This window comes from Podarcis cretensis, assembly GCF_951804945.1.
Source record: "Podarcis cretensis genome assembly, chromosome: 14".
NCBI lineage: Eukaryota > Metazoa > Chordata > Lepidosauria > Squamata > Lacertidae > Podarcis > Podarcis cretensis.
In genome coordinates this window covers 31,666,884-31,689,662 of record NC_137183.1, presented here as the reverse complement: position 1 = coordinate 31,689,662, position 22,779 = coordinate 31,666,884, and the positions used below count along the sequence as shown (strand labels likewise).

General features: G+C 49.2%; 1 protein-coding gene and 1 long non-coding RNA gene across 3 annotated transcripts in view; one reads left to right on the top strand and one right to left on the bottom strand.

The window, feature by feature from the left end:
• LOC307202663 overlaps positions 1-22,779 on the bottom strand; it is an 89,408-nt gene that overhangs the window by 18,954 nt on the left and 47,675 nt on the right. The window lies entirely within an intron of this gene.
• The window catches only part of GRID2IP (Grid2 interacting protein), a 63,254-nt gene that overhangs the window by 21,591 nt on the left and 18,884 nt on the right, over positions 1-22,779 (top strand). For both annotated transcript variants that reach the window (XM_079952756.1, XM_079952757.1), the window contains 10 exons: positions 7,993-8,247; positions 10,742-10,827; positions 11,096-11,165; positions 11,431-11,525; positions 14,220-14,403; positions 15,284-15,438; positions 18,702-18,809; positions 19,704-19,801; positions 19,900-20,017; positions 20,984-21,312. In XM_079952756.1, coding sequence (XP_079808882.1) covers positions 7,993-8,247; positions 10,742-10,827; positions 11,096-11,165; positions 11,431-11,525; positions 14,220-14,403; positions 15,284-15,438; positions 18,702-18,809; positions 19,704-19,801; positions 19,900-20,017; positions 20,984-21,312 — 1,498 coding nt within the window. The remainder of the gene's footprint in view (positions 1-7,992; positions 8,248-10,741; positions 10,828-11,095; positions 11,166-11,430; positions 11,526-14,219; positions 14,404-15,283; positions 15,439-18,701; positions 18,810-19,703; positions 19,802-19,899; positions 20,018-20,983; positions 21,313-22,779) is intronic.

Sequence of the window (22,779 nt, the reverse complement as noted above, 5' to 3'; positions counted from 1 at the left end):
AGAGCCAGCTCTGTCATTAGGCAGAGGGAGGCAGGTGCCTGGGGAGGCTGATGCTGGGCAGAGCTTTGCTTGCTGTGCAGTCCCTGGAGGATGCTGGTAAGGAATTAAGGATTCAAGGGCCAGCCCACTTCATTTCTGTACATGGGTTGTCTGATGGGGGTGGGTGGGGCATTTTGTCCTGCACTTCAGGCAGCAAGAACCATCTCAGACCAGCCTTCCAATGCATTTCTTCCCCAGGACTCTTGACTGCTTGCTGGTCTGGTGCTAGAGTTGATAGTTGAAGGTAGGAGTTTCAGGACCATGGAGAGCTCAAAGGGAGCCACTTGTTCCAACAAGGGCTGAGAGCAGACTGAGCCCTTTCTGTCTCTCCCAGGCAATCTGATTCCATGTGGATAATTTTGGATTCTTACATGGCCAACCCTCTGGCCTGAAGACAGACACTCCATTCCCAGCCCCTCCTGCCACCCACCTGGAGCACTCCTTGCTCAGCTGAACCAGTGAAGTACTGTGGGAGCCATTTGGTTTCTCAGACCTGGGGGGAAGTGCCCTGAGCATCCTGCCTCATGCCTGTTGGCATGGGAGGATCTTATGGGGACTGCTGTTTGTCAGACTAAGCACACTGAGACTGTAGTGCCAGTTGCTGGAAACCACGGGAGGGGAGAATGCTCTTGTGTTCGGTTCTTCCTTGTGGGCTTCTTATTATGGCAGTGGTTTCCAACCAGTGTGCCATGGCACCCTAAGGTGCCTTGAATGATGGTCAGGGGTGCAGCAGGCAACCCTGTCATCTGTCCCTCTTTACTTCCCTCCCTCCTCTGATGCCCTCTCACATCTCTGCCTCACAAAGGCTTGCACAGCTGTTTGTTGCAACACTGACTACAAGCTCCACAGGCGAATAGTGCCTCTGGGGCTGGCCAGGGGGTGCTGGTTGCCAGGAGCTGAGGCGGCCTTGGCACAAGCAAGCAAGTGGGTGAAGGAGCCCATCCAACCAGACCGCCAGCCCTTGCTTTTGAGAATGGACAGACAGGTGGGAGCCAAAACAATAAAGCAATGAACAGGGTGGTGATACAATTACTACTGCAATCAGCACATGATAATATCACAAAGGCAACTATCTGTAAACAAACAATAAATGTTCATTAAAATGTCAAAAGTAGTCCCCCCCCCCAAAAATAGGTTTTATCTTGAACAATTGCAAACACAGTAATAAAGAGTCCACTTTTCTTTGCATTCATCAAGAGATATGATGCTTTTGCCAACCCAGTGCCCTTTAGATGTTTTGGACTCTAGCTTGTGTCTCTGTGATTAGGCTGGCTAAGGCTGATGGGATTTGTAGCATAAAATATTTGGAGGGCACCAGGTTGTGGAAAGCTGCTCTAGCTGCTGCAGAAGACTTGAGCAAGCTAAGGAAAGGCTTTTGCAGTTTTGGAAAAAAAGCATTTTTTTTGTTATGTGTGTGTGTCAGATCTTAGGAGCCACTGTTTGATCCACAGAGCTTCTTTCCTCCATTTGCATCAGCACTGCGGGGAGCCAAAATCTGATCCATTATTTCAAAGTCTGCTAGAATTGGAAAACTCAGAACTGACAGCAAGTCAACCAATGCGATTGACTGGGCTTTGAAGATTGCAAATGTCAGCTGGGCCCCCACTTTGGAGTGAGGAGAGTTTGCTCCTGGAGCTTGGGGAGAAGGAGGAGCTTTACACTCCCAACTATCAAAACAAGGCCTGCTCAGTCTCTCCTGAGGAGCATCGCTCTCCCTTTGGAACTCCCCTGCAGGGCCAGCCCAAGAGCTTGCCTTACCCTCCATCTCTTTGAGGGCTAACTTTAAAAAGCTGCATCTCTTGGACACCAGCTCCTCTACTCATCCATCTCCCTAAATTCCACCTGCACTTGAAGCACCCTGCTCCCCCCTGCTGCATGGTAGGACCGGCCAGCTCTGTCCCCTTTGAAGGAATTTTGCATTGGCTTTGGCAAGCCGTGTGCAGTGGCCCACATGAGACATGTGGCCAGAAGTTCCCCTGGGGACAGTTCCAGCCAGGGAGTGACAGGGTTGAGCCAGAGCAAAAAGCTTGCTGTTTTCGCTTTGCAAAAGACCCTTGCATTGCAGGGGGTGGAATAGATGACCCATTGGGTCCCTTCCAGCTCTAGGATCCTATGAAAGCCTGCTTAGAAGAGAGGAGTTGGGGACAGAAGGTTCCTTGCTAGCCCTTTGTGCTTTGCCTCTTCCCATCCCTCTTGGCTGTTCCTCTGGCAGAGTCACGAAGGACAAAAGCCACTTGATCAGTGTGTATTACATTCCCCAAGCAGGGAATGCAGGATCTTCTCTGGTTACCAAAAGGTGCATTGCAGCAGGTCCCACCCCTCTCCGATGCATCCCAGCCGACTGTGGAGTCCACCAAGCTGTCAGTCTAGTGATAGCACCCCAGGGACTGAGTTTCTGCCTATTAATAGGGAAGGTCACCCAAATACCTGACAGAGCATCGGAGGCCTCTCTCCTCTCTCCTCCCTCCCCCTCTTCTGGCTTCTTGCCCTGGGCCATGTGAAGTGATGGCAAGCCAGGCAGATGGCAGCAGGGGGTATGCATGGAGGGGATTAATGCAGATGGGAGGTTGCCCTACTAAACCCGTCAGAAAAAAAGCTGTAGTGATAGTGGGGGGTGCAGGGAGAGCATGGAGCTGTCATCTGTTGCCAGCCAAAAACATTTCCCAGAGTTGTCACAACAATATCAAAGGCTACTCCTGGGGAGCGATGTAAGAAGACAACAATTTCCACCCTGCCCTATGTTTTTGTTCCAATGCAGTTCGGTTTCTGCCAAATACCATGTTATTCCTATCACTGCTTGCTACTTAATGGTGAGTTATGTAACTATTTATGCAACTTGCGTTCATTTCAATGCAAAAGAAACTTCAAAACAGAACAATCAATTTTGCATGAGAGCCGGTGTGCTGTAGTGTTTAGAGTGCTGTACTAGGACCTGGGAGACCAGGGTTTGAATCCCAACTCAGACATGAAGCTCACAGTGACCCTGGGCCAGTCACTGCCTCTCAGCCTGACCTACCTCATAGGGTTGTTGTGGGGATTAAATGATGATGGGGGGAGACCTATGTACACCACCTTAAGCTCCTTGGAGAAAAGGTGGGGTATAAATGCAATCAATGCGATGCAATGCTTTGTTTGCAGACTTAAAAAAAAGCCACCACCCAAAACAATGTGCGCTAAGACCAATTGTATTCACTTGACCAATTTCTGTTCTGTTCTGTTCTGCCCTCAATGGCGTCTCCTGGCAGTGCTGGGCATGTCCCCTGAAACCTTGGAGAGCCATTTCCAGTTAAAATACCGTATTTTTCACTCCATAAGATGCACCTGACCATAAGACGCACCTAGTTTTTAGAGGGGGAATGCAAGGAAAAAAAATTTTTTTAAAGGGAGCGCTGAATAGAGCCTGTATGCATCCCAGGCTCTGCTCAGCACTCCCTTTCACGAGCCGCGTGGAGCGTATGTGCGGCACTTGCAGGCTTTTCCCTGAGGAGGAAAAGCCCCCAAGAGCCGCACACACGTTCTGCGTGGCTCTTTAAAGGGAGCGCAGCTCTTGCGGGCTTTTCCGGGAGGTGGGGAAAGGGACTGAGGGGCTGCCCTCTGTTCCTTCCCCCACCTCCCACAAAAGCCCGCAAGAGCCACTCTCTTTTTAAAGGGAGCGCGGCTCTTGGGGGCTTTTGCAAGAGGTGGAGGAAAGGACAGAGCTCCCCGTGCCCTGTGGAGGCTTCGCGTGGCTAAGCTAGAACAGCGCTCCCTCTCACCGTTCTGGCTTCTGGGATAGCCGTGCAGCCTGCCTTCTCTCCATAAGACACACACGCATTTCCCCTTACTTTTTAGGAGGGAAAACTGCGTCTTATAGAGCAAAAAATACGGTAGATAACACTGAGCTTGATAAACCAATGGTCTGACTCTGGAAGGCAGCAGCTTGTATTCCTGCAGAAAGGGTTGCAGCTCATTGGTAGAGTGTCTGCTATGCATGCAGAAGGCCTCAGATTCGAGGACCAGCATCTCTGGATAGGACTGCGGAATGTCCCCATCTGAAGCCCACAGGGAGCCTCTGCCAGTCAGTGTAGGCAATACCGAGCTAGATGGACCAATTTGGCCACATTTGCACCATGCATTTAAAGCATTGATATCACTTTAAACAGCCCTGGCTTCTCCCAAAGAATCCTGGGATGTGTAGTGAAGGGTTCTGAGAATTGTTAGGAGAACCTCACAGGGGTACAGTTCCTAGAGTGATTTAGCAACCAGTGCCTCTTCCCAGGGAACTCTGAGAGCCGAAGCTCTGTATGGGGAATTAGGGCCTTCTAACAACTCTCAGCAACCTCTTTGCGAACTACAGTTCCCAGAATTCTTTGGGGGAAGGCATGACTATTCAAAGTGGTATGATATGGCTTTCAATGTATGGCGTGAAGGCGACCATTGACTTGGTGTAAGGTGGATACCTGTGTTTGTGAAGAGCGATGCTGCCTCTACCATGCCATTCTCTGCTCTTAAAAAAATGCCTTTGCCCACTCCAGCCTTCTGATGCTCTCTACACAGTCCTTGGAGCCTTTCCCAGCAGGAGACATGGGCCTCAATGATCTCAGTTTGCAGCAGAGATATTGGCAAGATTGGCCACCATGCCAAGTCCAGCAATTTGTGGCAGCTATAACTGGGTAAATTGGTCCTTAGTTTCAAGCTAATGCAGTCCCCTGAGGCTATGGGATTTCATCCCACCCCTCCCAATCTGGCAGCCTGGCTGGGTTTATACGCTATAAACTGAGAGTAATCCAGTGCGATGTATTTAATCTACCCGGAGATGTGTCTTCCTGTGGAGCTGATAGGTCCAAGGTACACTTTAGCTGCTTTTGCAATGATAACCCACTCATCCCTCTCCGGTCCACCAGCTCTCACTGAGTTGTCAACAGGTGACCCAGAATGAAGAAAAATGAAGAGCCACATCAGGCAGGAGGTTTGGGGACTGGTAGATGACAGATCAAAGTCTACCAGGAGGGTCTTCTGCACAATCCCTGTTGACATGGATGTGAGTGTCTCTTTGACTCAACCCATCTATTCGGCTGTTTAAACCTCCCCAGCAGCTGAAACAAGTTCAAGGGGTTGTTATCCAAGGCCGGGCCCTGACCAGATGGCTGCCTTTCCCTCTTGTGCAAAAATGATATCTGTGCAGAATGATCAAAGGGCTAGGACTAATCCCCAGATGAGGAAAGGTTGCAACCTCTGGGGCTTCCTAGTTTAGAAAAAAGGCAGGAAAATAGAGACATGGTAGAGGTTCATAAGGTTATGCATGGTGCAGAGAAAGCAGATAGAAATAACCCACCTTCTACTTCTCTCTGATTATGTGCCATTCTGGGCTCATCACTTGACTACAAATTGGGAGAGAGCTGGGCTGGCCCTCCCTTGAGGCAAGGTGGAGCAATTGCCTCTGGGCAGCAGCCTTCGGGCCATTGGGAATGGCAGCAGATCTAGGCCCACAAGTCACCACCCCCCTCCTCCTCCCTTCCCCTCTGCTGCCTCCCACCCACAACCCTCCTCTCCTGCCACCGGCCTTATTCTCATTCAATTTCCATGTTGCCTCAGTGGGAGAGGGATTCAAGTGAGCGACTATACAGTGGTACCTCGGGTTACATACGCTTCAGGTTACATACGCTTCAGGTTACAGACTCCGCTAACCCAGAAATAGTACCTTAGGGTTAGAGTTAAGAACTTTCCTTCAGGATGAGAACAGAAATCGTGTTCTGGCAGTGCGCCGGCAGCAGGAGGCCCCATTAGCTAAAGTGGTGCTTCAGGTTAAGAACAGTTTCAGGTTAAGAACGGACCTCCAGAACGAATTAAGTACTTAACCCGAGGTACCACTGTATAGTTAAACTGTGGCACTTACTCCCACAGGAAGCAGTGATGGCACCCACATGGAGGGCTTTCAAGGAGGATCAGACAAATTAAAGGAAGAAAAGGTTATTGATGTCTACTTGGGCGCTGCTTGTGGGTTTCTCAGAAGAGGCATCTGGTTGGCCACTGTCAGAACAGGATACCGGACTGAACGGGCCCTTGGCCTTATCACAGGCTCATCTTAAGTTTTTAACACCAGGGAAATATATCAATGGTCTGTGCCCTGATCAACACACTTTGTACCGGTGGGGAAGAGGAAGGGGCTGAAAGGTCCAGCAGCCCCCAGGGGCAGGCCTTCTGTCCAGCTAAGCCCAGCAACAAAATCAATTGGCTGCATACATACAATTCCTTCCAAGCATATTTTTTTTCTCCTCAAATTATTCTGGGCACTGTCAAGGGCAGCCAGGAGTGGTAACTCTGCGAAGGGTGAACTATTAGTACGTGTTGCCTTTTCTGGAATAGCTGCTGTTCCCGCTGCTGCTGTTAATACTTTTGCTGTGTGAAGTTTCTCCCCCTGATCACAGGATGTAATTTGAGGCCAATTAATTGGTGCTTTTTGGAGCCCTCTTCCTCAGAGAAGCTGCAGTGGCGTCACCTCCATGGGAAACAGGCAGCTCTGTGAAAGAGGCAGGAGAAGGGGGGGTGGGCTGCCTGCCTGGGCTTCAGGCACTGGAGACAGAAGGGAAAGGCAGGGAGAAGCAAGGAGGCTGGAGGAGGAGAAAGGTGCAGGGCCTTCTCATCTCTGGAGCAAGAAGGGGAAAGGGGAGGACGGTGGTGACCCCCCTCGGGCAAAGCCATTTGCAAAGAACGCCTGCGGTCAGGAGAACTTGCCTAGCCCATTAGGCAGGGTGGGGCTGGTGCCTTAAGTGGCAGGAGCCCCCCAGGCGGTCTGCCAGCTGGTGCTCCACATGCCCTGCAACCTCCGCCACAAGTGTGTGTATGGGGAATAGCCCAATTGCATACAAAGCAGGCAGTGAAAAATATTGTAGGACTGGGGTTAGGTGGATGCCCTAGAATTGTAGAGTTGAAGGGACCACGAGGGTCATCTAGTCCAACCCGCTGCAGTGCAGAAATCTTTTGCCCAATGTATGTTCTTGGGGTCCCTTCAACAGCCCTCTGATTATCTCCCCCACCACCAAGTGGGGAATAGGCCTTGTCTGAGTGTTAATTGTAGGGTTGCTGAGTTGGAAAGGACTCCAAGGGTCATGTAGTCCACCCCTGCATCCTTTCACCCTATGCTCATCCTGTATATTAGTATAAATTAAACATTATCTCACAGCAATGCCACCAGTCTTCCACTGAGCGCACCTCTGCACACACACCTTTAGCCTCAGGTGAGGTCCATCTCAACCTGGATGCCCCTGCAGAGGTCATGGGAAATCAAAACCCACACTCGATTGCACCTGGCAGCGACTTTGTTCCAATATTTTGGGCATCCTGGTAGCTGCCGAGTAGCCCTGCAAAAAGACCAAAGCGTCCTCAGCTGCTCTGCCTGCGTGGGTAGGCTTGGCGTGGGCGTTTGCGTTCCCGAATGCCAAGCGCAGCAAAGATGCCTTCAGCGGGGTGGGATGCGGGGCTGGTGAGCTCATTGTGATTTTGCTGTCAGACCGTAGTGAAGAGAAAACACCATCTGTGAGTTGAGCATTAAAAATACTCCACACTTTGGGGCTGGCTTGCAAACGGCAAGCGTGTCACCCGTGTGCAGATTTCACCTGCCAGATCCGACGTGCTTCCTATGTTGGGAGAATAAACGGGTAGCTGGTGAAACACCAGCCAGCCAAAGCCACCAAACTGCAACCGGCACATGGCTGTAGTGAGCTCAGAAGCTGGTTCCTCTCTTTGCAAGGTGTTTAGATCCAGCATCCAGGAGGACGAGCTGTGCATTTGATTCCTATAATAACAGGACGCAGCAGCTGAGGATCAGAGGACTCTGCTTCACCTCCCTCTGTGCTCTTATAAATGCTGGGTTTTCTTTTGCCGTGATGGGTTTGTGAGGCTCTGGATTGCTGGAACCTGCCCTGCCTTTTCTCTGCCACTTCCCTAACACTTCTCCCTTGCCATGTTCTCCAGGATCTTCATCCCCAGGAAACACCGACAGCGCTTCGACGAGGTGGTCTCCCAGAGCCTCATCAGCAAACTGTGCCACGCCAAGAGCAAGCACTCTGCCAGTCGGCTGAGGCGCAGCCGCAGCGAGGACCACCACGAGCGCCTCCTGGTCTCCACGCGGGCCAGCTCAGTGCCGAGGAGCCACGAGGAGAATGGCAAAAGCTTGAGGAAGGCAACTTCCCTCATCGCCAGCAATGTGGGCTCAGGGGCTGCTCGCAGGTAACTCCCCCTTCCCACAGACCTTTGGAACTCACTGCAGGTGTTTGCATTCTGTGATTTAAACAGTAAAGGTAAAGGGACCCCTGACCATTAGGTCCAGTCGTGGCTGACACTGGGGTTGCGGCGCTCATCTCGCTTTATTGGCCAAGGGAGCCGGCGTACAGCTTCCGGGTCATGTGGTCAGCATGACTAAGCCGCTTCTGGTGAACTAGAGTGGCACACGGAAACGCCGTTTACCTTCCAGCCGGAGTGGTACCTATTTATCTACTTGAACTTTGAGATGCTTTCGAACTGCTAGGTTGGCAGGAGCAGGGACTGAGCAACGGGAGCTCACCCCGTCACGGGGATTCAACCTTCTGATTGGCAAGTCCTAGGCTCTGTGGTTTAACTCACAGAGCCACCCACGTCCTTGTGATTTAAACAGTATAGATCTGTAAATCTATAGAATGAAGGAAGAAGCCATCGTCACAGAATCTTAAGGGCTGCAAAACAAACCTCTGTGTGATTCTTCTTAAGTGTTTTGTTTTATGTATGGTCTTATTTATCACAGGAGCGTAATCGATGGAGTGCCCTCCAGACTCCCTAGCCAATGGCCATGCGCGCTGGAGCTAATGGGAGTTGTAGTCTCATAGGATAGCTCTGTTTGTTAGGGTGTAGTGCTGATAACGCCAAGGTTGCAGGTTTGATCCCCGTATGGGGCACCTGCATATTCCTGCATTGTAGGGGGTTGGACTAGATGATCCTCAGGTTCTCTTCCAACTCTATGATTCTAACAACTGGAGGGCCCCACATTGGCTACCTTTGAATTAGCAGGTGCACATGCCTCTCTGCAGTACAAGGCTGCCAGCTGTTGATCCTAGAATTGTAGAGTTGAGACACCTAGATTCTTTTCACATGGACTGCTGTCAAACCAGGTGTCCCCCATCCTGCATTTGTACATCTGAATATTCCTGTCTAATTGCAGAACCTTACCTTTGTTTTTTTTATAAGATATTTATTAAAGTTTTCAAAAATAATACATTGTGAATCAAAAAGAAAAGAAAAAACAAAAATACAAAAGTACAAAAATATAAAAATAGAAGCAATTTAAAAACACATAGAATTTCCATTTACTTATTTTCTTTTAACTTATTTTCCAGACCTCCTCATACCTCCCTTTCTTATATTCCAATTCAATTTGTTTGTTTAGCAAATCCCCACCACTAATTCTTTTAATTATTTCAAAACCTTATTTTCCATATCTCTTATACATTACAGCTGAAAACTGCTTAATTTCTATCCAATATCATTCTAACATTCCCAGAACCTTACCTTTGTTCCTGTTGGAATTCATGTTGTTAGTTTTGGCCCAGTTCTCCAACCTGTTAAGGTCCCCTTGAATCCTAATTCTATCTGCTGTTGTTTCACCTGAGGTTAAATAGAAATGTTGTAAACAAACAAAGAAGCACTGGCTTTGAAATAACAATCTGTCACATTTCCCTAAGCTGGTGGCCTTCCCCATGCTCTTGATGCTGATGCTGTGGGGTGTGCGTAGGTAACATGCCACATCGACCTTCCTTTGTACAGCAAGCCATCTATGGTGGGGGCAACAACCATGGCAACAAGCAGAGGAGACCATCTCTATGTCTCTCTCCTTCAGCCATCCAGTATATCATTATCTGATCCAGGACCTTGCTTGAGAATTACTAACCATGCTAGGAACTGCGACCCTGACGCCCAAGTTCAAGGTGCAGTGAGGGTTTGTGAGCCTCTTCCTCATAGAGCTGGAGAAGGCCGTCAGTGGCCACTAGCCAAGATGGCTTGGCTTTGCCTCCACAGCCAGTGGTAGTAATGGCAGAACTGGGAAGAACTGCATGCCAATGAAGGTGACAGACGGTTGTTGAAGGAGGCAGGGGAGGTGAGATCTCCTAGGCTGGGGGAAGGTGAGAGCTGGGAAGGTACAACCTTTTCTGTATGGGGCAAAAGTTAAGATATACCTGTGAGAGAGGACTTTAAATTCTTTTCATTTCTCTGTTCTTTCTTTTCTTCTTTTGGTTAGGTTAGTTAATTTGTTTTATTGTATTATGAAAAGTCTTAATAAAGTTTTATTATTTAAAAAAAAAGGGGGGTGGGGGGAGAAGGAGACTCAGCTACACAAGGAAAGGGAGGTGGGGCTGGAGAATAGAAGCCAGAAGGAGGCTTCTTCTTCCCTGGAGTTTCTGAAGCTCTTGCCCCAGTGCCAACCAACATAAGGACCAATGGCGGAGGAAGAGGAGTGTGGGGGGAGCGGACCACCCCCGGCAGCCCGATCCCGGTAGGGTGCTATCGCGGCTGCCCCCCTGCCCGTGCTGGGTGCCATGCCTCTGCAGGTGGCATGCCCCGCACCCAGGATGCACACCCCACCCCCGGGATGCGTACCAGCCCCGCCCCTGCCTGCTCTCTGCCCCCCGCCCCGGTGCTGGAGCATGAAGCTCCGCCACTGATAGGGTCTAGTAACTTGCTTGTTTTCCCCCAGGACTGTTCGTGTCTACAAAGGCAGCAGGAGCTTTGGGTTTACGTTACGTGGACATGCCCCTGTGTGGATAGAGTCCGTCTTGCCTGGTAAGGAGAACCAAAGTGTCCTGCAGAATACCGCTGATAGTTTCATTTCCAGAAATGGCACTTGCAGGTTAACTCCAAGTTCTCTGTGTGTTTTTCATTTCTCTGACCAAACTTTAAGCCCATAAATGCAATCAGGGAAGAGAAAGGTGTGTGGTCGGTGTGGGTGTTGTATCTTCAGGAAACTGTGCTTTTGAGGCAGGGAATCATCTGCCCAGTCCTGAATGACTGATCAATTTGTGCTCTCTCTCCCTCTGCCCCCCAACTCTAGGAAGTCCAGCTGACAAAGCATCCTTGAGAGCTGGGGACAGGATCTTGTTCCTAAACGGCCTGGATATGAGGTGAAGGAGCTGCTCCTTTTTGTCTACCCATGATCATCCCTGGGGCTCTGGAATGCCTGCACCCAGGGAGGCTGCAATGCCCCTCTGGGATCCCATGCATCCCAAGAAGGAGATGCATTATCCTGCTTCAGTCTTTGTTGACCTGGTGGGTGGTCTCCAGATGCTCTGGCTGTGCTGGCAGAGGCTGATGGGAGCTGTGGTCCAGTGTTTCTTGTGCGGCTGTGACTCTCCTTGAAATGTCACAAGTCTTTCTCTCGCTCTGCAGGAACTGCTCCCATGAGAAGGTTGTGTCCATGCTCCAGGGCAGCGGGGCAATGCCCACCCTGGTGGTTGAAGAAGGCATTGTGAGCTTTTCCAGTGGTAAGATCACAAATGGGTCGAGGGGAAGATTTGGTCCCAGGGTTGGAATGGGAGGGGAGCACATTCTACTTTCCTCTCAGCCGCTGCGTGAGGCGAGATGCCATCTCTCGCCTTCAGCTTGCAGGACGCCCAAGGTAGCAACCCTGGAAATGATGGGTTGTGTCAACCAAGTTCTGCTTACAGTAGACCTACTGAAAGTAATGAACCTTACTTGATCATGTCCCATAATTTCAGTGCTTCTGCTTTGAGTAGGCACAGCATTGAATACAGTCATGCATTTCTTAGAGTCTAAGTCAGAGGGAAGTCAAGGTGCTCACAAAATTACAGTTCCCAAGTGGCAAAGAGAAGATCATGCTGGAGAAGGACTGCAGCTCAGTGGCAGAGCCCTTGCTTTGCATTCAGAAGGTCCCTGGTTCAGTCCCTGGCATCTCCAGATAGGGCTGGGAGAGACCCCTGCCTGAAACTTTGGACAGCCGCTGCCAGTTAGTGTAGACAATATTGAGCTCAATGGACTGATCCTGGTCTGGCTCTGTATAAGGCAGCTTCCTATGTTCCTGCAACTGAGTCAGGGGGCTTAAAAACTGCCAAGTTAGGGCCCCTCCACATTTTGGCTATTCCTGATGTGGCAATTCTTGTTGTTTCCTTATTTATGAGAAACCTCATGTTGCTCATAAGCAACACAGCATTCTGTGTGTTGGGGTTGGAGGGAGCATGCAGTTTACAAGGACCTTAAGAACCCAGGATACCTCAGGAAGAAGAGAAGAAGAGTTTGGATTTGATATCCCGCTTTATCACTACCCTGAGGAATATCAAAGCGGCTAACATTCTCCTTTCCCTTCCTCCCCCACAACAAACACTCTGTGAGGTGAGTGGGGCTGAGAGACTTCAGAGAAGTGTGACTAGCCCAAGGTTACCCAGCAGCTGCATGTGGAGGAGCAGAGACGCGAACCCAGTTCACCAGATTACGAGTCTACCACTCTTAACCACTACACCACACTGGCTCTCAAGGACCCCCTGACCCCCTGTTTCCCTGCCTGGTCATTTAGGTCTTCAGGGCTGTCTGTCAGTGGCAGTGTTTGAAACTCGCATTGTTCTAGGTGCATTTTGGGACAGGGAATTTCATTAGCGTGAGCAGTTTCTGAGCTCTGGGTGCAGCACTGCGCCTAAGATTTCAGATTAAAACTGCAGGGTGGAAGGAAAGGAGGACCTTTTTCTGCCTCCCCACTTCTAGCTACTCTCTGAAGACTGAAGAAGAGACCCTCTTAAGAATATCACCTGCCTGATATTGATTTATATTTTTTAATATTGTTATCTCCACAAACCGCTTAGAGCAGGCATGGCCAAACTTGGCCCTCCAGTTGTTTTGGTACTACAACACCATCATCCCTAACAGGACCAGTGGTCAGGGATAATGGGAACTGTAGTCCCAAAACAGCTGGAGGGCCAAGTTTGGCCATGCCTGGCTTAGAGACTGTTGTAGTTAAGTGGTTTAGTATTTAGTTAATTTGTTAAAATAATAAATAAAATAAAATAGTTACCTGATAGGGCTTGAAAGGAGAACGTGGCTTTTTCAAAGGATGGACACAAGCGATGCCATGCTATCAGTACCCTGAGTGATCTCTGTGTTGGGGAAAGTTAATATTTGGAGCCACCAAAGATTTGCAAGAGGATTCAGCTGGGTTTTTGTTTTTTTTGCTTGGGATGGAGTCACATGCTTTGAGAGGGAGGCATTGGGAAGCACTGCCACTTTAAAAGACAGGTTCAGAACAGTGATTACACCAGGGTGGTGAGGACTGGGCATGGTTCATGTCAGCTAAACTTCCAGGGGGAACGCTAACTCTGATTTATCACGGTGGGGGTTCTTTCCGGACCACATCCCTTCAAACACACGAAGGTTTAACAACCTGCTACATGGCTTTTGGACAGGAGCAGTTTGTAGCTTGTGATTTTGCAAAATAGGTGGTTGTCTGCTTTAGGGAGGTAACGGAAGTCAACATCCGCTCCTTAGGCACTGCAGAAACAAATCGCATGAAACTTCATAAAGCTGCCAGGTGGATATTGGGAGAGTATTGCTAAAATCCTTAAAAATGGTCCAAATCCTATGCCATCCATGAGCATTAAGGCTGCAGCCCTAAGCACACTAAGCAGCCCTAAGCACACTAAGCTCCTGCCAACCTAGCAGTTCGAAAGCATGCAGTGCAAGTAGATAAATAGGTGGGAAGGTAAACGGTGTTTCCGTGCGCTGCTCTGGTTCTCCAGAAGCGGCTTAGTCATGCTGGCCATATGACCCGGAAGCCAATAAAGTGAGGTGAGCGCCGCAACCCCAGAGTCGGTCACGACTGGAACTAATGATCCTTTACTTTATGAGAACTAGAATCTTATTTTTAGGGAAAGGGCTCTATCTCTGTGCTAGAGCACATGCTGTGGATGCAAAAGGTCCCTGATGATACTCAGCTGGATGGACCAAAGGGTCTGACTAAGGCAGCTTCCTCTCTTCCTACCACATTGAGGGGCAATGCAAAGATTTGCACAGTCAAAATGAGAGGGAAAGGGGTGCATTTATTGTGCAACCCCCCGAAAACCTTGCTTATGCTGCATGGTCACTGGAGGGTTCATGCCCCGATCTCTCACCTTGGCTCAAAGGCACACCTGCCTCTTTTCCTGCTTTGCCATGATTTATCTATTTATGTGCAGACGGCGAGTCATCGGAGAGCCCCAACTCCTCTTCGGCACTCACCTCCTTGCAGTGGGTTGCTGAGATCCTGCCCTCCAGCATCAAGATCCAAGGGAGGACCTTCCACCAGCAGCTGGAACACCTGCTTACACCGCCAGAGCGCTACACAATCTGCAAAGCACTGGAGAGTTTCTTCCAGCACAGGTAGCCTGCTGGTTATTCCCTCCATTCATTTCTGAGTGGGGCATCCAAAGCCCTGTTAGGACCTGCAGCAGCATCCATTTACCATGTGCTCTCTGTTACCTGAGTCCTGCATCTGGGCCTAGTGTGGTTCTTGTAGACCCAGCACTTTGACAGCTGAGTCCACGTGATTCCTTTCATTAGGAGCCAGGGGCTTGCAGTTCAAGGCTTGCACCAGGAGCTGGTGGGTGGGTCTCCACCACCGCCAGAGGTATGTTCTTAAGAAAATGCCCCACTTCTGACACCATGTGCCAGCAAGTGGGCTAAGGCAGGTCTAACTTGCCCTGATGCCTTATTGCAACTAACCTAATTCCAAGCAGAGCTGTCTCTTCCTGATAGCACTATCTAGCTCAGAGCTTTCCAAACTTTTCATGTTGGTGACACACTTTATAGACAGGCATCATTTCGTGACAGTAATTCAGTTTTACTAGCAAACCAGAGGTTAAACTAACTGCTTTCTAGCCCCAGAAGGAGCATGGGGAGTGTTCATTTGACACACCTACACACTGCAGCCAACATACTAATGTGTTGCGACACACAGTTTGATCTAGCAAGACAGAGCTTATATCTTTCTATGGAAAGATGGGAGGCATCTTTGAATTCTCAAGTGCCTTCAGTAGCAACCTGACAAAAGTGACGCTTTCTTGCTGGAAAGGAGGACAAGCAATGTGGGAAGCCTCACCTAACTAATTTGTGCCAGTCAGATTTCCTTTTAAAGGCACAGGGGCAGCAGAGGTCAAGAGACCAGGGCATCTTCTGGTGGCGCCAAAGAACATTGCATCCTATTTTCCAGCTCCCCCCAAAAAACACTGTTGTATTTTCTCTTGCCCCCCCCCCCCGCCAGGAACATAGATACCCTCATAGTGGACGTCTATCCAGTCCTGGACACCCCCTCCAAGCAGGTCATCTGGCAGTTCATCTACCAGTTGCTGACGTACGAGGAGCAAGAGCACTGCCAGCAGAAGATCACCAGGTTCCTTGGCTACAAATCAGTGGCAGGTGAGCAGCCAGCACCTGGTGGGGAGGAGCACCCGTGGGTGGCACTGCTCAGGAGCTCGAGTGTCTGTCTCAAGCCAAACATATTAAACCCCTGTGTTGCAAACAATTATTAGTAATATCCAAGGCAACACGATGACCAAGTACAACAATGCAATTATATGAACTCTTTATATAATCTATACAGAACATTGAACAGTATGAAATATATGAAATATGCACTCTCTGCAAAACCAAATAAACAGAAATCTGATAAATCTCTGAAAATCACAAAATATGCACTCTTGATGGATTCTCTTGAAAACATAGAACCAAATAAACATAAGTCTTATAAGTCTCTGAAAGTCTTTGTAGACTATGCAAGTCTCTGAAAGAAGCAATGGGTCAGATTCTATGTTTCATACTGTTCAATGTTCTGTATAGATTATATAAAGAGTTCTATGTTTTCAAGAGAATCCATCAAGTGCATATTTTGTGATTTTCAGAGATTTATAAGATTTCTCTTTATTTGGTTTTGCAGAGAGTGTGTATTTCATATATTTCATACTGTTCAATGTTCTGTATAGATTATATAAAGAGTTCATATTGATTATGTAAGAGTTCATATAAAGAGTTCATATAATTGCATTGTTGTACTTGGTCATCGTGTTGCCTTGGATATTACTCAAGCCAAACATATGCAGAGCGCATTTGCCCCTGAGTGCCAGTCACCAAGGATCACAAGTCAGGAGAGGGCCTGGGCAGAGTTTTGTATTATAGTATTGGGTTTGTTTTTAGTTTTGTTATTGATAGCTTGCAGCTATTTTTAGTACATTCTGTTAACTTGGAATTAGATTTACAACCGTGTAAATAACATCAAGGCCGCTTGGAACGAAATGCTCTATATGAATACAATGGGGTTGTGCCCAGCATTAGTCACCCTTATGGTAGACCCATTGAAATCAGTGAGTGTGATTTAACTTAGGTGTATTCATTTCCATGGGTCTAATGCTGATTAAAACTTAGTTGGGCACAATCCATGGAAACAGGTGCATTCCAGCCGCACAGGAGTGACATCCATCTATATCTCTGCATCTAGGCAAGCAAGAGGCATCATCACAGCACTGGGCACATTCCAACCAAGCAAAAGCGCTCCGGGAAGAGTCTTGAGGGCCAGACAGAAAGGTGTGGGGGGCTGCATTTGCCACCATAAGTTAAGGAATCCAGCCAGCTCGTAAAAATACCAGCCCGCAAAGCTCTCTTTTAGGGAAAGTGTCCTTGCTACAGAGCAGCAGTGGCAGTGGTGGTGTGTGGGTATTAACACATCACCCGAGTTCCTGCCGTGAAGGGCCCACCCCACCTCCTTCCCGCACTGTTGCTCTCTCCAGTTGCTGTGGCAACCTCGGCACCAGCTGTGTGTTTTAGGGGATTGTGGGCATTAGATCCCCAGCAGGGTAAATTTAGAATGAAAGGTCTTAATCTTCGGCTTTGGGGAACAGTTATTTGCGAGCAAATGCCCGTGTTTGTGGCAATGAGATTATTTTTACACCAGGGAGCAGCTCAAACGCTGTCGAGGCCAAAGGGGAGAGGGCGCTTTGGGAGAGCAGGCGCCTGAGAGAATGTGTGTAAACACACCAGCCCTTTCACAAAGAGCAAAAGCAGCTATGAGGAAGATCACGGGAACCTGCTGTGGACTGACTCAGTATTGTCTACACTGGCTGGCAGGGACTCTCCAGGGATTCAGCCAGGGAGCATTTGCCAGCCTTACCTGGAAGAAACAACAACAACAACAACAACAACAACAACACACTAAATAGCTTCTTTAGGCAGGGCTGCCTTCAGATGTCTTCTGAAGGTTAGATATAACCTTTGTCAGGATTTGAACCTGGGACCTTCTGCATGCAAAGCAGGTGTTCTATCACTGAGCTACAGCCCTTCCAGGAATAGCTCCTGTAGTCTTGGAATGAATGGATGCAGAGTTTGACCAGAAACCCCCAGTGTGGCTGTGCTGGATGTAGCCATAGCTGGCTGGGAGCTGCTGAAGCCCACCCCCCTGGATTTTATTCCATGCCCTCGCCCTGCATGTTACTTTTGTCATTTATAGCCCATGCTTCCTTCAGGAAGTTGATGAGAAGAGAACCGGGCGGAGAGCCTTCTCCGTAGTGGCACCCTCCCTGTGGAACGCCCTCCCATCAGATGTCAAGGAGATAAATAGCTATACAACTTTTAGAAGGCATCTGAAGACAGCCCTGAATGGGGAAGCTTTTAATGTTGGATGTTTTATGATGCTTTTATATTTGTTGGAAGCCACCAGAAGAGGCTGGGGCAACCCAGTCAGATGGGTGGGGTACAAATAATAAAATAGTTGCTGTTATTGTGAAGGACCCTGCAGTGCTGGATCTCATGGGGGGCAGGGGCTATTTAGTCCATCAACCTGTTCTCACAGTGGCCAACCGGATTCCTCTTCTGGGAAACCTGCAAGCAGGACCTTGGGTGCAACATCAACACTCCCCACTTATGATTCCTTGCAAGTTATATGGGGAGGCATCCCACCTCTGTTACTGGAGGTTATACACAGCCATTGTGGCTACTAGCTGCTGATAGCCTTATCCTCCATGCATTTGTTATTGCCGGATGTCCTCATGGTTCAGAAAAGAGCAACCCCAATGACTCCCCTTTGAGGAAAGATGGAAGCATCTGGGGATTTTTAGTTAGAGAAAAGGTGATAAAGGGCTTGTCCACACTTCTGCTTGTGGTTTTCTCTCTGCTGCACTCCATTTCCAGGGAAAATCTACTCTTTAGCTCTAAATCAGAACAAACAGCAATCCATAGAAGACTCGTATTGCTGTCTGCTCCGATTGAGCACCGAAGAGCAGTTTTCTCTGGGGGGAAACAGCTGGACCAGAGGAAGAGTGGATGAACCCTGAGAGGAAACTTATACAATTATGCATGATTTGGAGGAAGTGGATAGAGAAAAGTTTTTCTCCCTCTCTCATAACATTGCATCTCATGACCATCGTTGCCTCCTGTGGAAGGGAGTTCCATAGTTTAATTATGCGCTGCATGAAGAAGGACTTTCTTTTGTGTCTTGACTCTTCCAATGTTCAGCTTCATTGGATGCCCATGAGTTCTAGTGTTACAACTGATGGAGACAAAAACCATCCATGCAGTGTATGATTTGATAAGCTTCTCTCCTGCCTCCTCATAATCTCTCTTTAAATCGGGACTGTAAAGTCCCAAACTCTGCAGCCTTGGGCATCTCTCAAGCAGTTCCACTTCTTTTTCAGCCGCAGTTGAGACAGAGGTAGAGGATCGGCACCGCAGCTCCATGCGGGGGGCCTCAGCGTGCCGGGAAAATGTCCCCACCCACAGTCCTGAGGGCAGTGGAGCTGGAGGTAGGTCACACTCTCTGTGTTCTCAGAAGGTTGTCTTTCTGTTCCTTCCCACTTTTGACTAGCTCCACTCACCCGGCTGATATGCAGGAGGTTGGGACGGTGGAGAAATCTGATTCAGTTCCCATTGAGAGGCAAATCTATCCAATTCTCACTTTCTGAAACAATATGAAAGCTGAAGCTCAGCCCTCCTTTGAAATCCACACACTTTGCAATGCAGTTTCCCGCCCAAGAAATGTCTATAAATGTGCATGTACAAAGGTAAAGTGTGCATAGACGTGCATATATTAGTGAAAGCAATGTAGCGAGACTGCATCGCATTAAGGGAAATTGCTTGCAAAAATGTGTGCATGAATCAAAACTGCAAAAAAGTGTTTATTAGGAGAAATTCGCACTGGTGAATTTTCATGATGATTAAACAACAAAGGCACTTCTTCCTTTGTGGGGAAGGGTGTGGCCGGGGGAGGTTTCTGGGGGTCAGACAGAGAGCCCTGGAGAGCCACATCCACCCTTTCCCAAAGGTTCCCCAGTCCAGTTCTACACTTTTTGGGGACATGCCGAGGAATGCACAGTGGCTCTTGAGTGGCTTGAGAAGATGAGGTTCCTGCTTTTCTGCTTGGGACTCCCCTACCCTTGGGTGTTTGGCCATGGTGCAACAAGGACAGTGTTCCTGCGGAGAAGAACTGGCGGCCAGCTTCCTCCTTCATAGCCTGGATGTTGCCTTGCAGAACTCAGCTGGGCACTAGGATGGGGACAAAACTAGGATGTGTTGGCTCTGCCTCCCATTGGTTCTGGCTTCGCCTGTGCCCCTGCTTTCCACTCTGCCAGTCCCAATTGGTCCCCAGCCACCTCTGGCAGCTTCTGCCCCTGCTGCCTCTCCATTTCTCTTCCCACCAGGTCCCAGCGAAGCCGCCGAGGTGCCAGTCCGCTTGGCTGCAGGGGAGAGGCAAGCGGGGGATGGGACTTCCCTTCCGGAGACGCCCAACCCCAAAATGGTGAGTTCTGGGTCTGCCTAGTGAGGAGGGGTGGGAGATAGGGCCAGGCAGGCAGCTGAGTGCACAGGGACTCCTTCCTTCCCTCTGCTCTTTTTCAGATGTCTGCTGTCTATGCAGAACTGGAAACCAGGCTGACCACTGGCTTTGGAGGGAAGCTGGGCAACTTAGCCATGCACAGGACATCACCTCCCATTCCAGAGCAAGGAAACCCAGCAGGTGAAAATATACTCCCCATCCTCCTTGTGTCTTGGCTTGGCAGCAGAAGCGACTTGTGAATTTGAGATGGTGCACATAACGCATCACAAAAGTCAGAGGACTGGTGCATGCTGGGATAACTCCACCCATATAATTTTCAGATCAAGGGAAGCGATAATACCACTCTATTCAACTGCTTGGTCAGACCCCAACTGGAGCCCTGTGTCCTGTTCTGGGCACCCCAGTTTAAGAAGGATATTGACAAACTGGAGGAGTGCAGAGGAGGGTGACCAAGATGATCAAGGGTCCAGAAACAAACCCTTGTGAGGAACAGTTAAGGGCTGTGTCTTTCTGCAGCTCTGAAAGGGAGGATAGATGTACACAAAAATCCTGGTGAATTTTCAGGAGCACTTAAAAAAAAAAAAAAGCAAACAGATGCAGAAGTATGAAGAGCTCAGCACTGAGTTGGAAGAATGAAAAACCCAAATCGGCAGATTCACCCATCCCAACTTGGCACCAAGTTTGCTTGTTTTTCTAAGATGCCACAAGTTTAGCTGTATGGGATCGACTGGGATGGCTATAGCCATTATTTATTTATTGTATTGCTTTCCCACCTTTTCTCTCTCTAAGGTGCTCAAAGTGGCACAAATAGTTCTTTCCCTCCCGATTTATTCCCCACAACAACCCTGTGAGGTAGGTTAGGCTGAGAGGCAGCGACTGGGCTGAGGTCACCCAATGAGCTTTATGTCAAATGGGGATTTGAACCCGGGTCTCCCACGTTCTAGTCTGACACTCTAACCACTACACTACGCTGTCTCTGCACATTAACTCCCTTCTCTGTCTCTGCAGTGATTTGATTCCATTCCAAGGTCTGCACATGTGGACATTCTGTAAACTCAGAGCCATAATTATTGGCTGTCCCAGCCACTTTGCAGGGCAAGGCCAAATCCAACGGAACCACTTTGTTCCCTCTCCATCCCCCTGCAGGTGCGCGGAAGTTGGGCCTGAGCATCTCCTGGCAGAACGACCACCCTCCACCTGACCAGCCGTGCTATTACCACTCGCACGGTGGGATCCCCTCCCCTTGCAGCACCGAATCCAACCCCTACGTCAGCCTGGACTGCAGCCCCGCCCCGTCCCCGAAGCACACAGGCTACGCCCTCAGCCCGCTCTCCCGGAGGAAGAAGCTCTTCACCTTCTCCCGTCCGCCACGCAGCCGGGATACGGACCGCTTCCTGGACGCTCTGAGTGAGCAGCTGGGGCACCGGATCACCATTGTGGATGACTTCCTCACGACCGAGAATGACTACGAGGAGGTGGGGGAGAGAGGGTGGCGCTTTGCTTCTCCGGTAAAAAGTGCCAGGGGGAAGCTTCCTTGGCAAGTTTTCACCCTCTGACCGGGAACCTCGCCCCCTGCCACCCATCCTTGCACCCAGGAATTTGGAGGGTGTAGGTGGGGAATGCTGAAACATGGTGGAATGGGCATCCCATAATGCTTCAACCTGTGGGCAAAACCAAAGCGATGCCCAGGGGCATTGTGGTTTGGTGCATATAGGACATAGGGTGAAGACCCATGGAATAAATTTGAATACAGTTTGCATATGCTAATTTATTTGCATGGAGGCCTCTCGATAAATGAAGGCTGGTAACTGGTGTCGTAGTAGTAATAATAATAATAATAATAATAATAATAATAATTTCAATTTATATCCTGGTCTTACTCCCAAAGGGTCCCAGGTCAGCAAGCACATCAGCAACAATATTATTGATTGATATTGATTGCAGGGGGTTGGGCTAGATGATCTTTTGGGTCCCTTCCAACCCTACAGACAATCTTCAAGGGCAGCCCCCCCCCCAGTACAATGCAGTAACTCAGACAGGATGCCACCAGAGCACGGGCACCTGAGGCCAGGCTAGCCCAGTCCAGGAACTGCCCTGTAAGCAAGTTTGTTTTTACAATGAAGCCCCCTTCTCACTAGCCAACAAAGGGAGGTGCAGGAGATACAGGGCCCAGTACAAATGGTGTGGGCCTCTGTCCCCCTGGGCCACCCCTTAACAATGTCAGTGGCATCCTTTGGCATCCCAGAACCCCTCTTGGAAAAGGCATCTTCTGGTGCTCTGGAGCTGCCTCTTGAGATGACCCATCTAATTATTTATTGCATAGAATTTATACACTGTTTGATTGGTTTTTGTTTTTTTTTTTAAAAAACCCCTCAAAGCAGAATGAAATAATAAAATCATCAGCAAGAACAACTCTGTAAAACAGAGGACAAAATCAACAATAAACTGAAAGCAGATTAAACCATACACCAGCATTCTGGGTAAAGGTAAAGGGACCCCTGACCATTAGGTCCTGTCGTGGCCGACTCTAGGGTCGCGGTGCTCATCTCGCTTTACTGGCCGAGGGAGCCGGCGTACAGCTTCCGGGTCATGTGGCCAGCATAACTAAGCCGCTTCTGGTGAACCAGAGTAGCACACGGAAATGCCATTTACCTTCCCCCAGAGTGGTACCTATTTCTCTACTTGAACTTTGACGTGCTTTCAAACTGCTAGGTTGGCAGGAGCAGGGACCGAGCAACGGGAGCTCACCCTGTGGCAGGGATTTGAACCGCCGACCTTCTGATTGGCAAGTCCTAGGCTCTGTGGTTTAACCCATGTTAAACCACCCGTGTCCCCCACCTCTGGGTAGGCTTGTCTAAACACTAGTGTTTTCAAAAGGTGCCGTAAAGGTGAACAGCAAAGGTGCCTGCCTGACGTCCACTGGCAGGGAGTTCCAGAGTGCT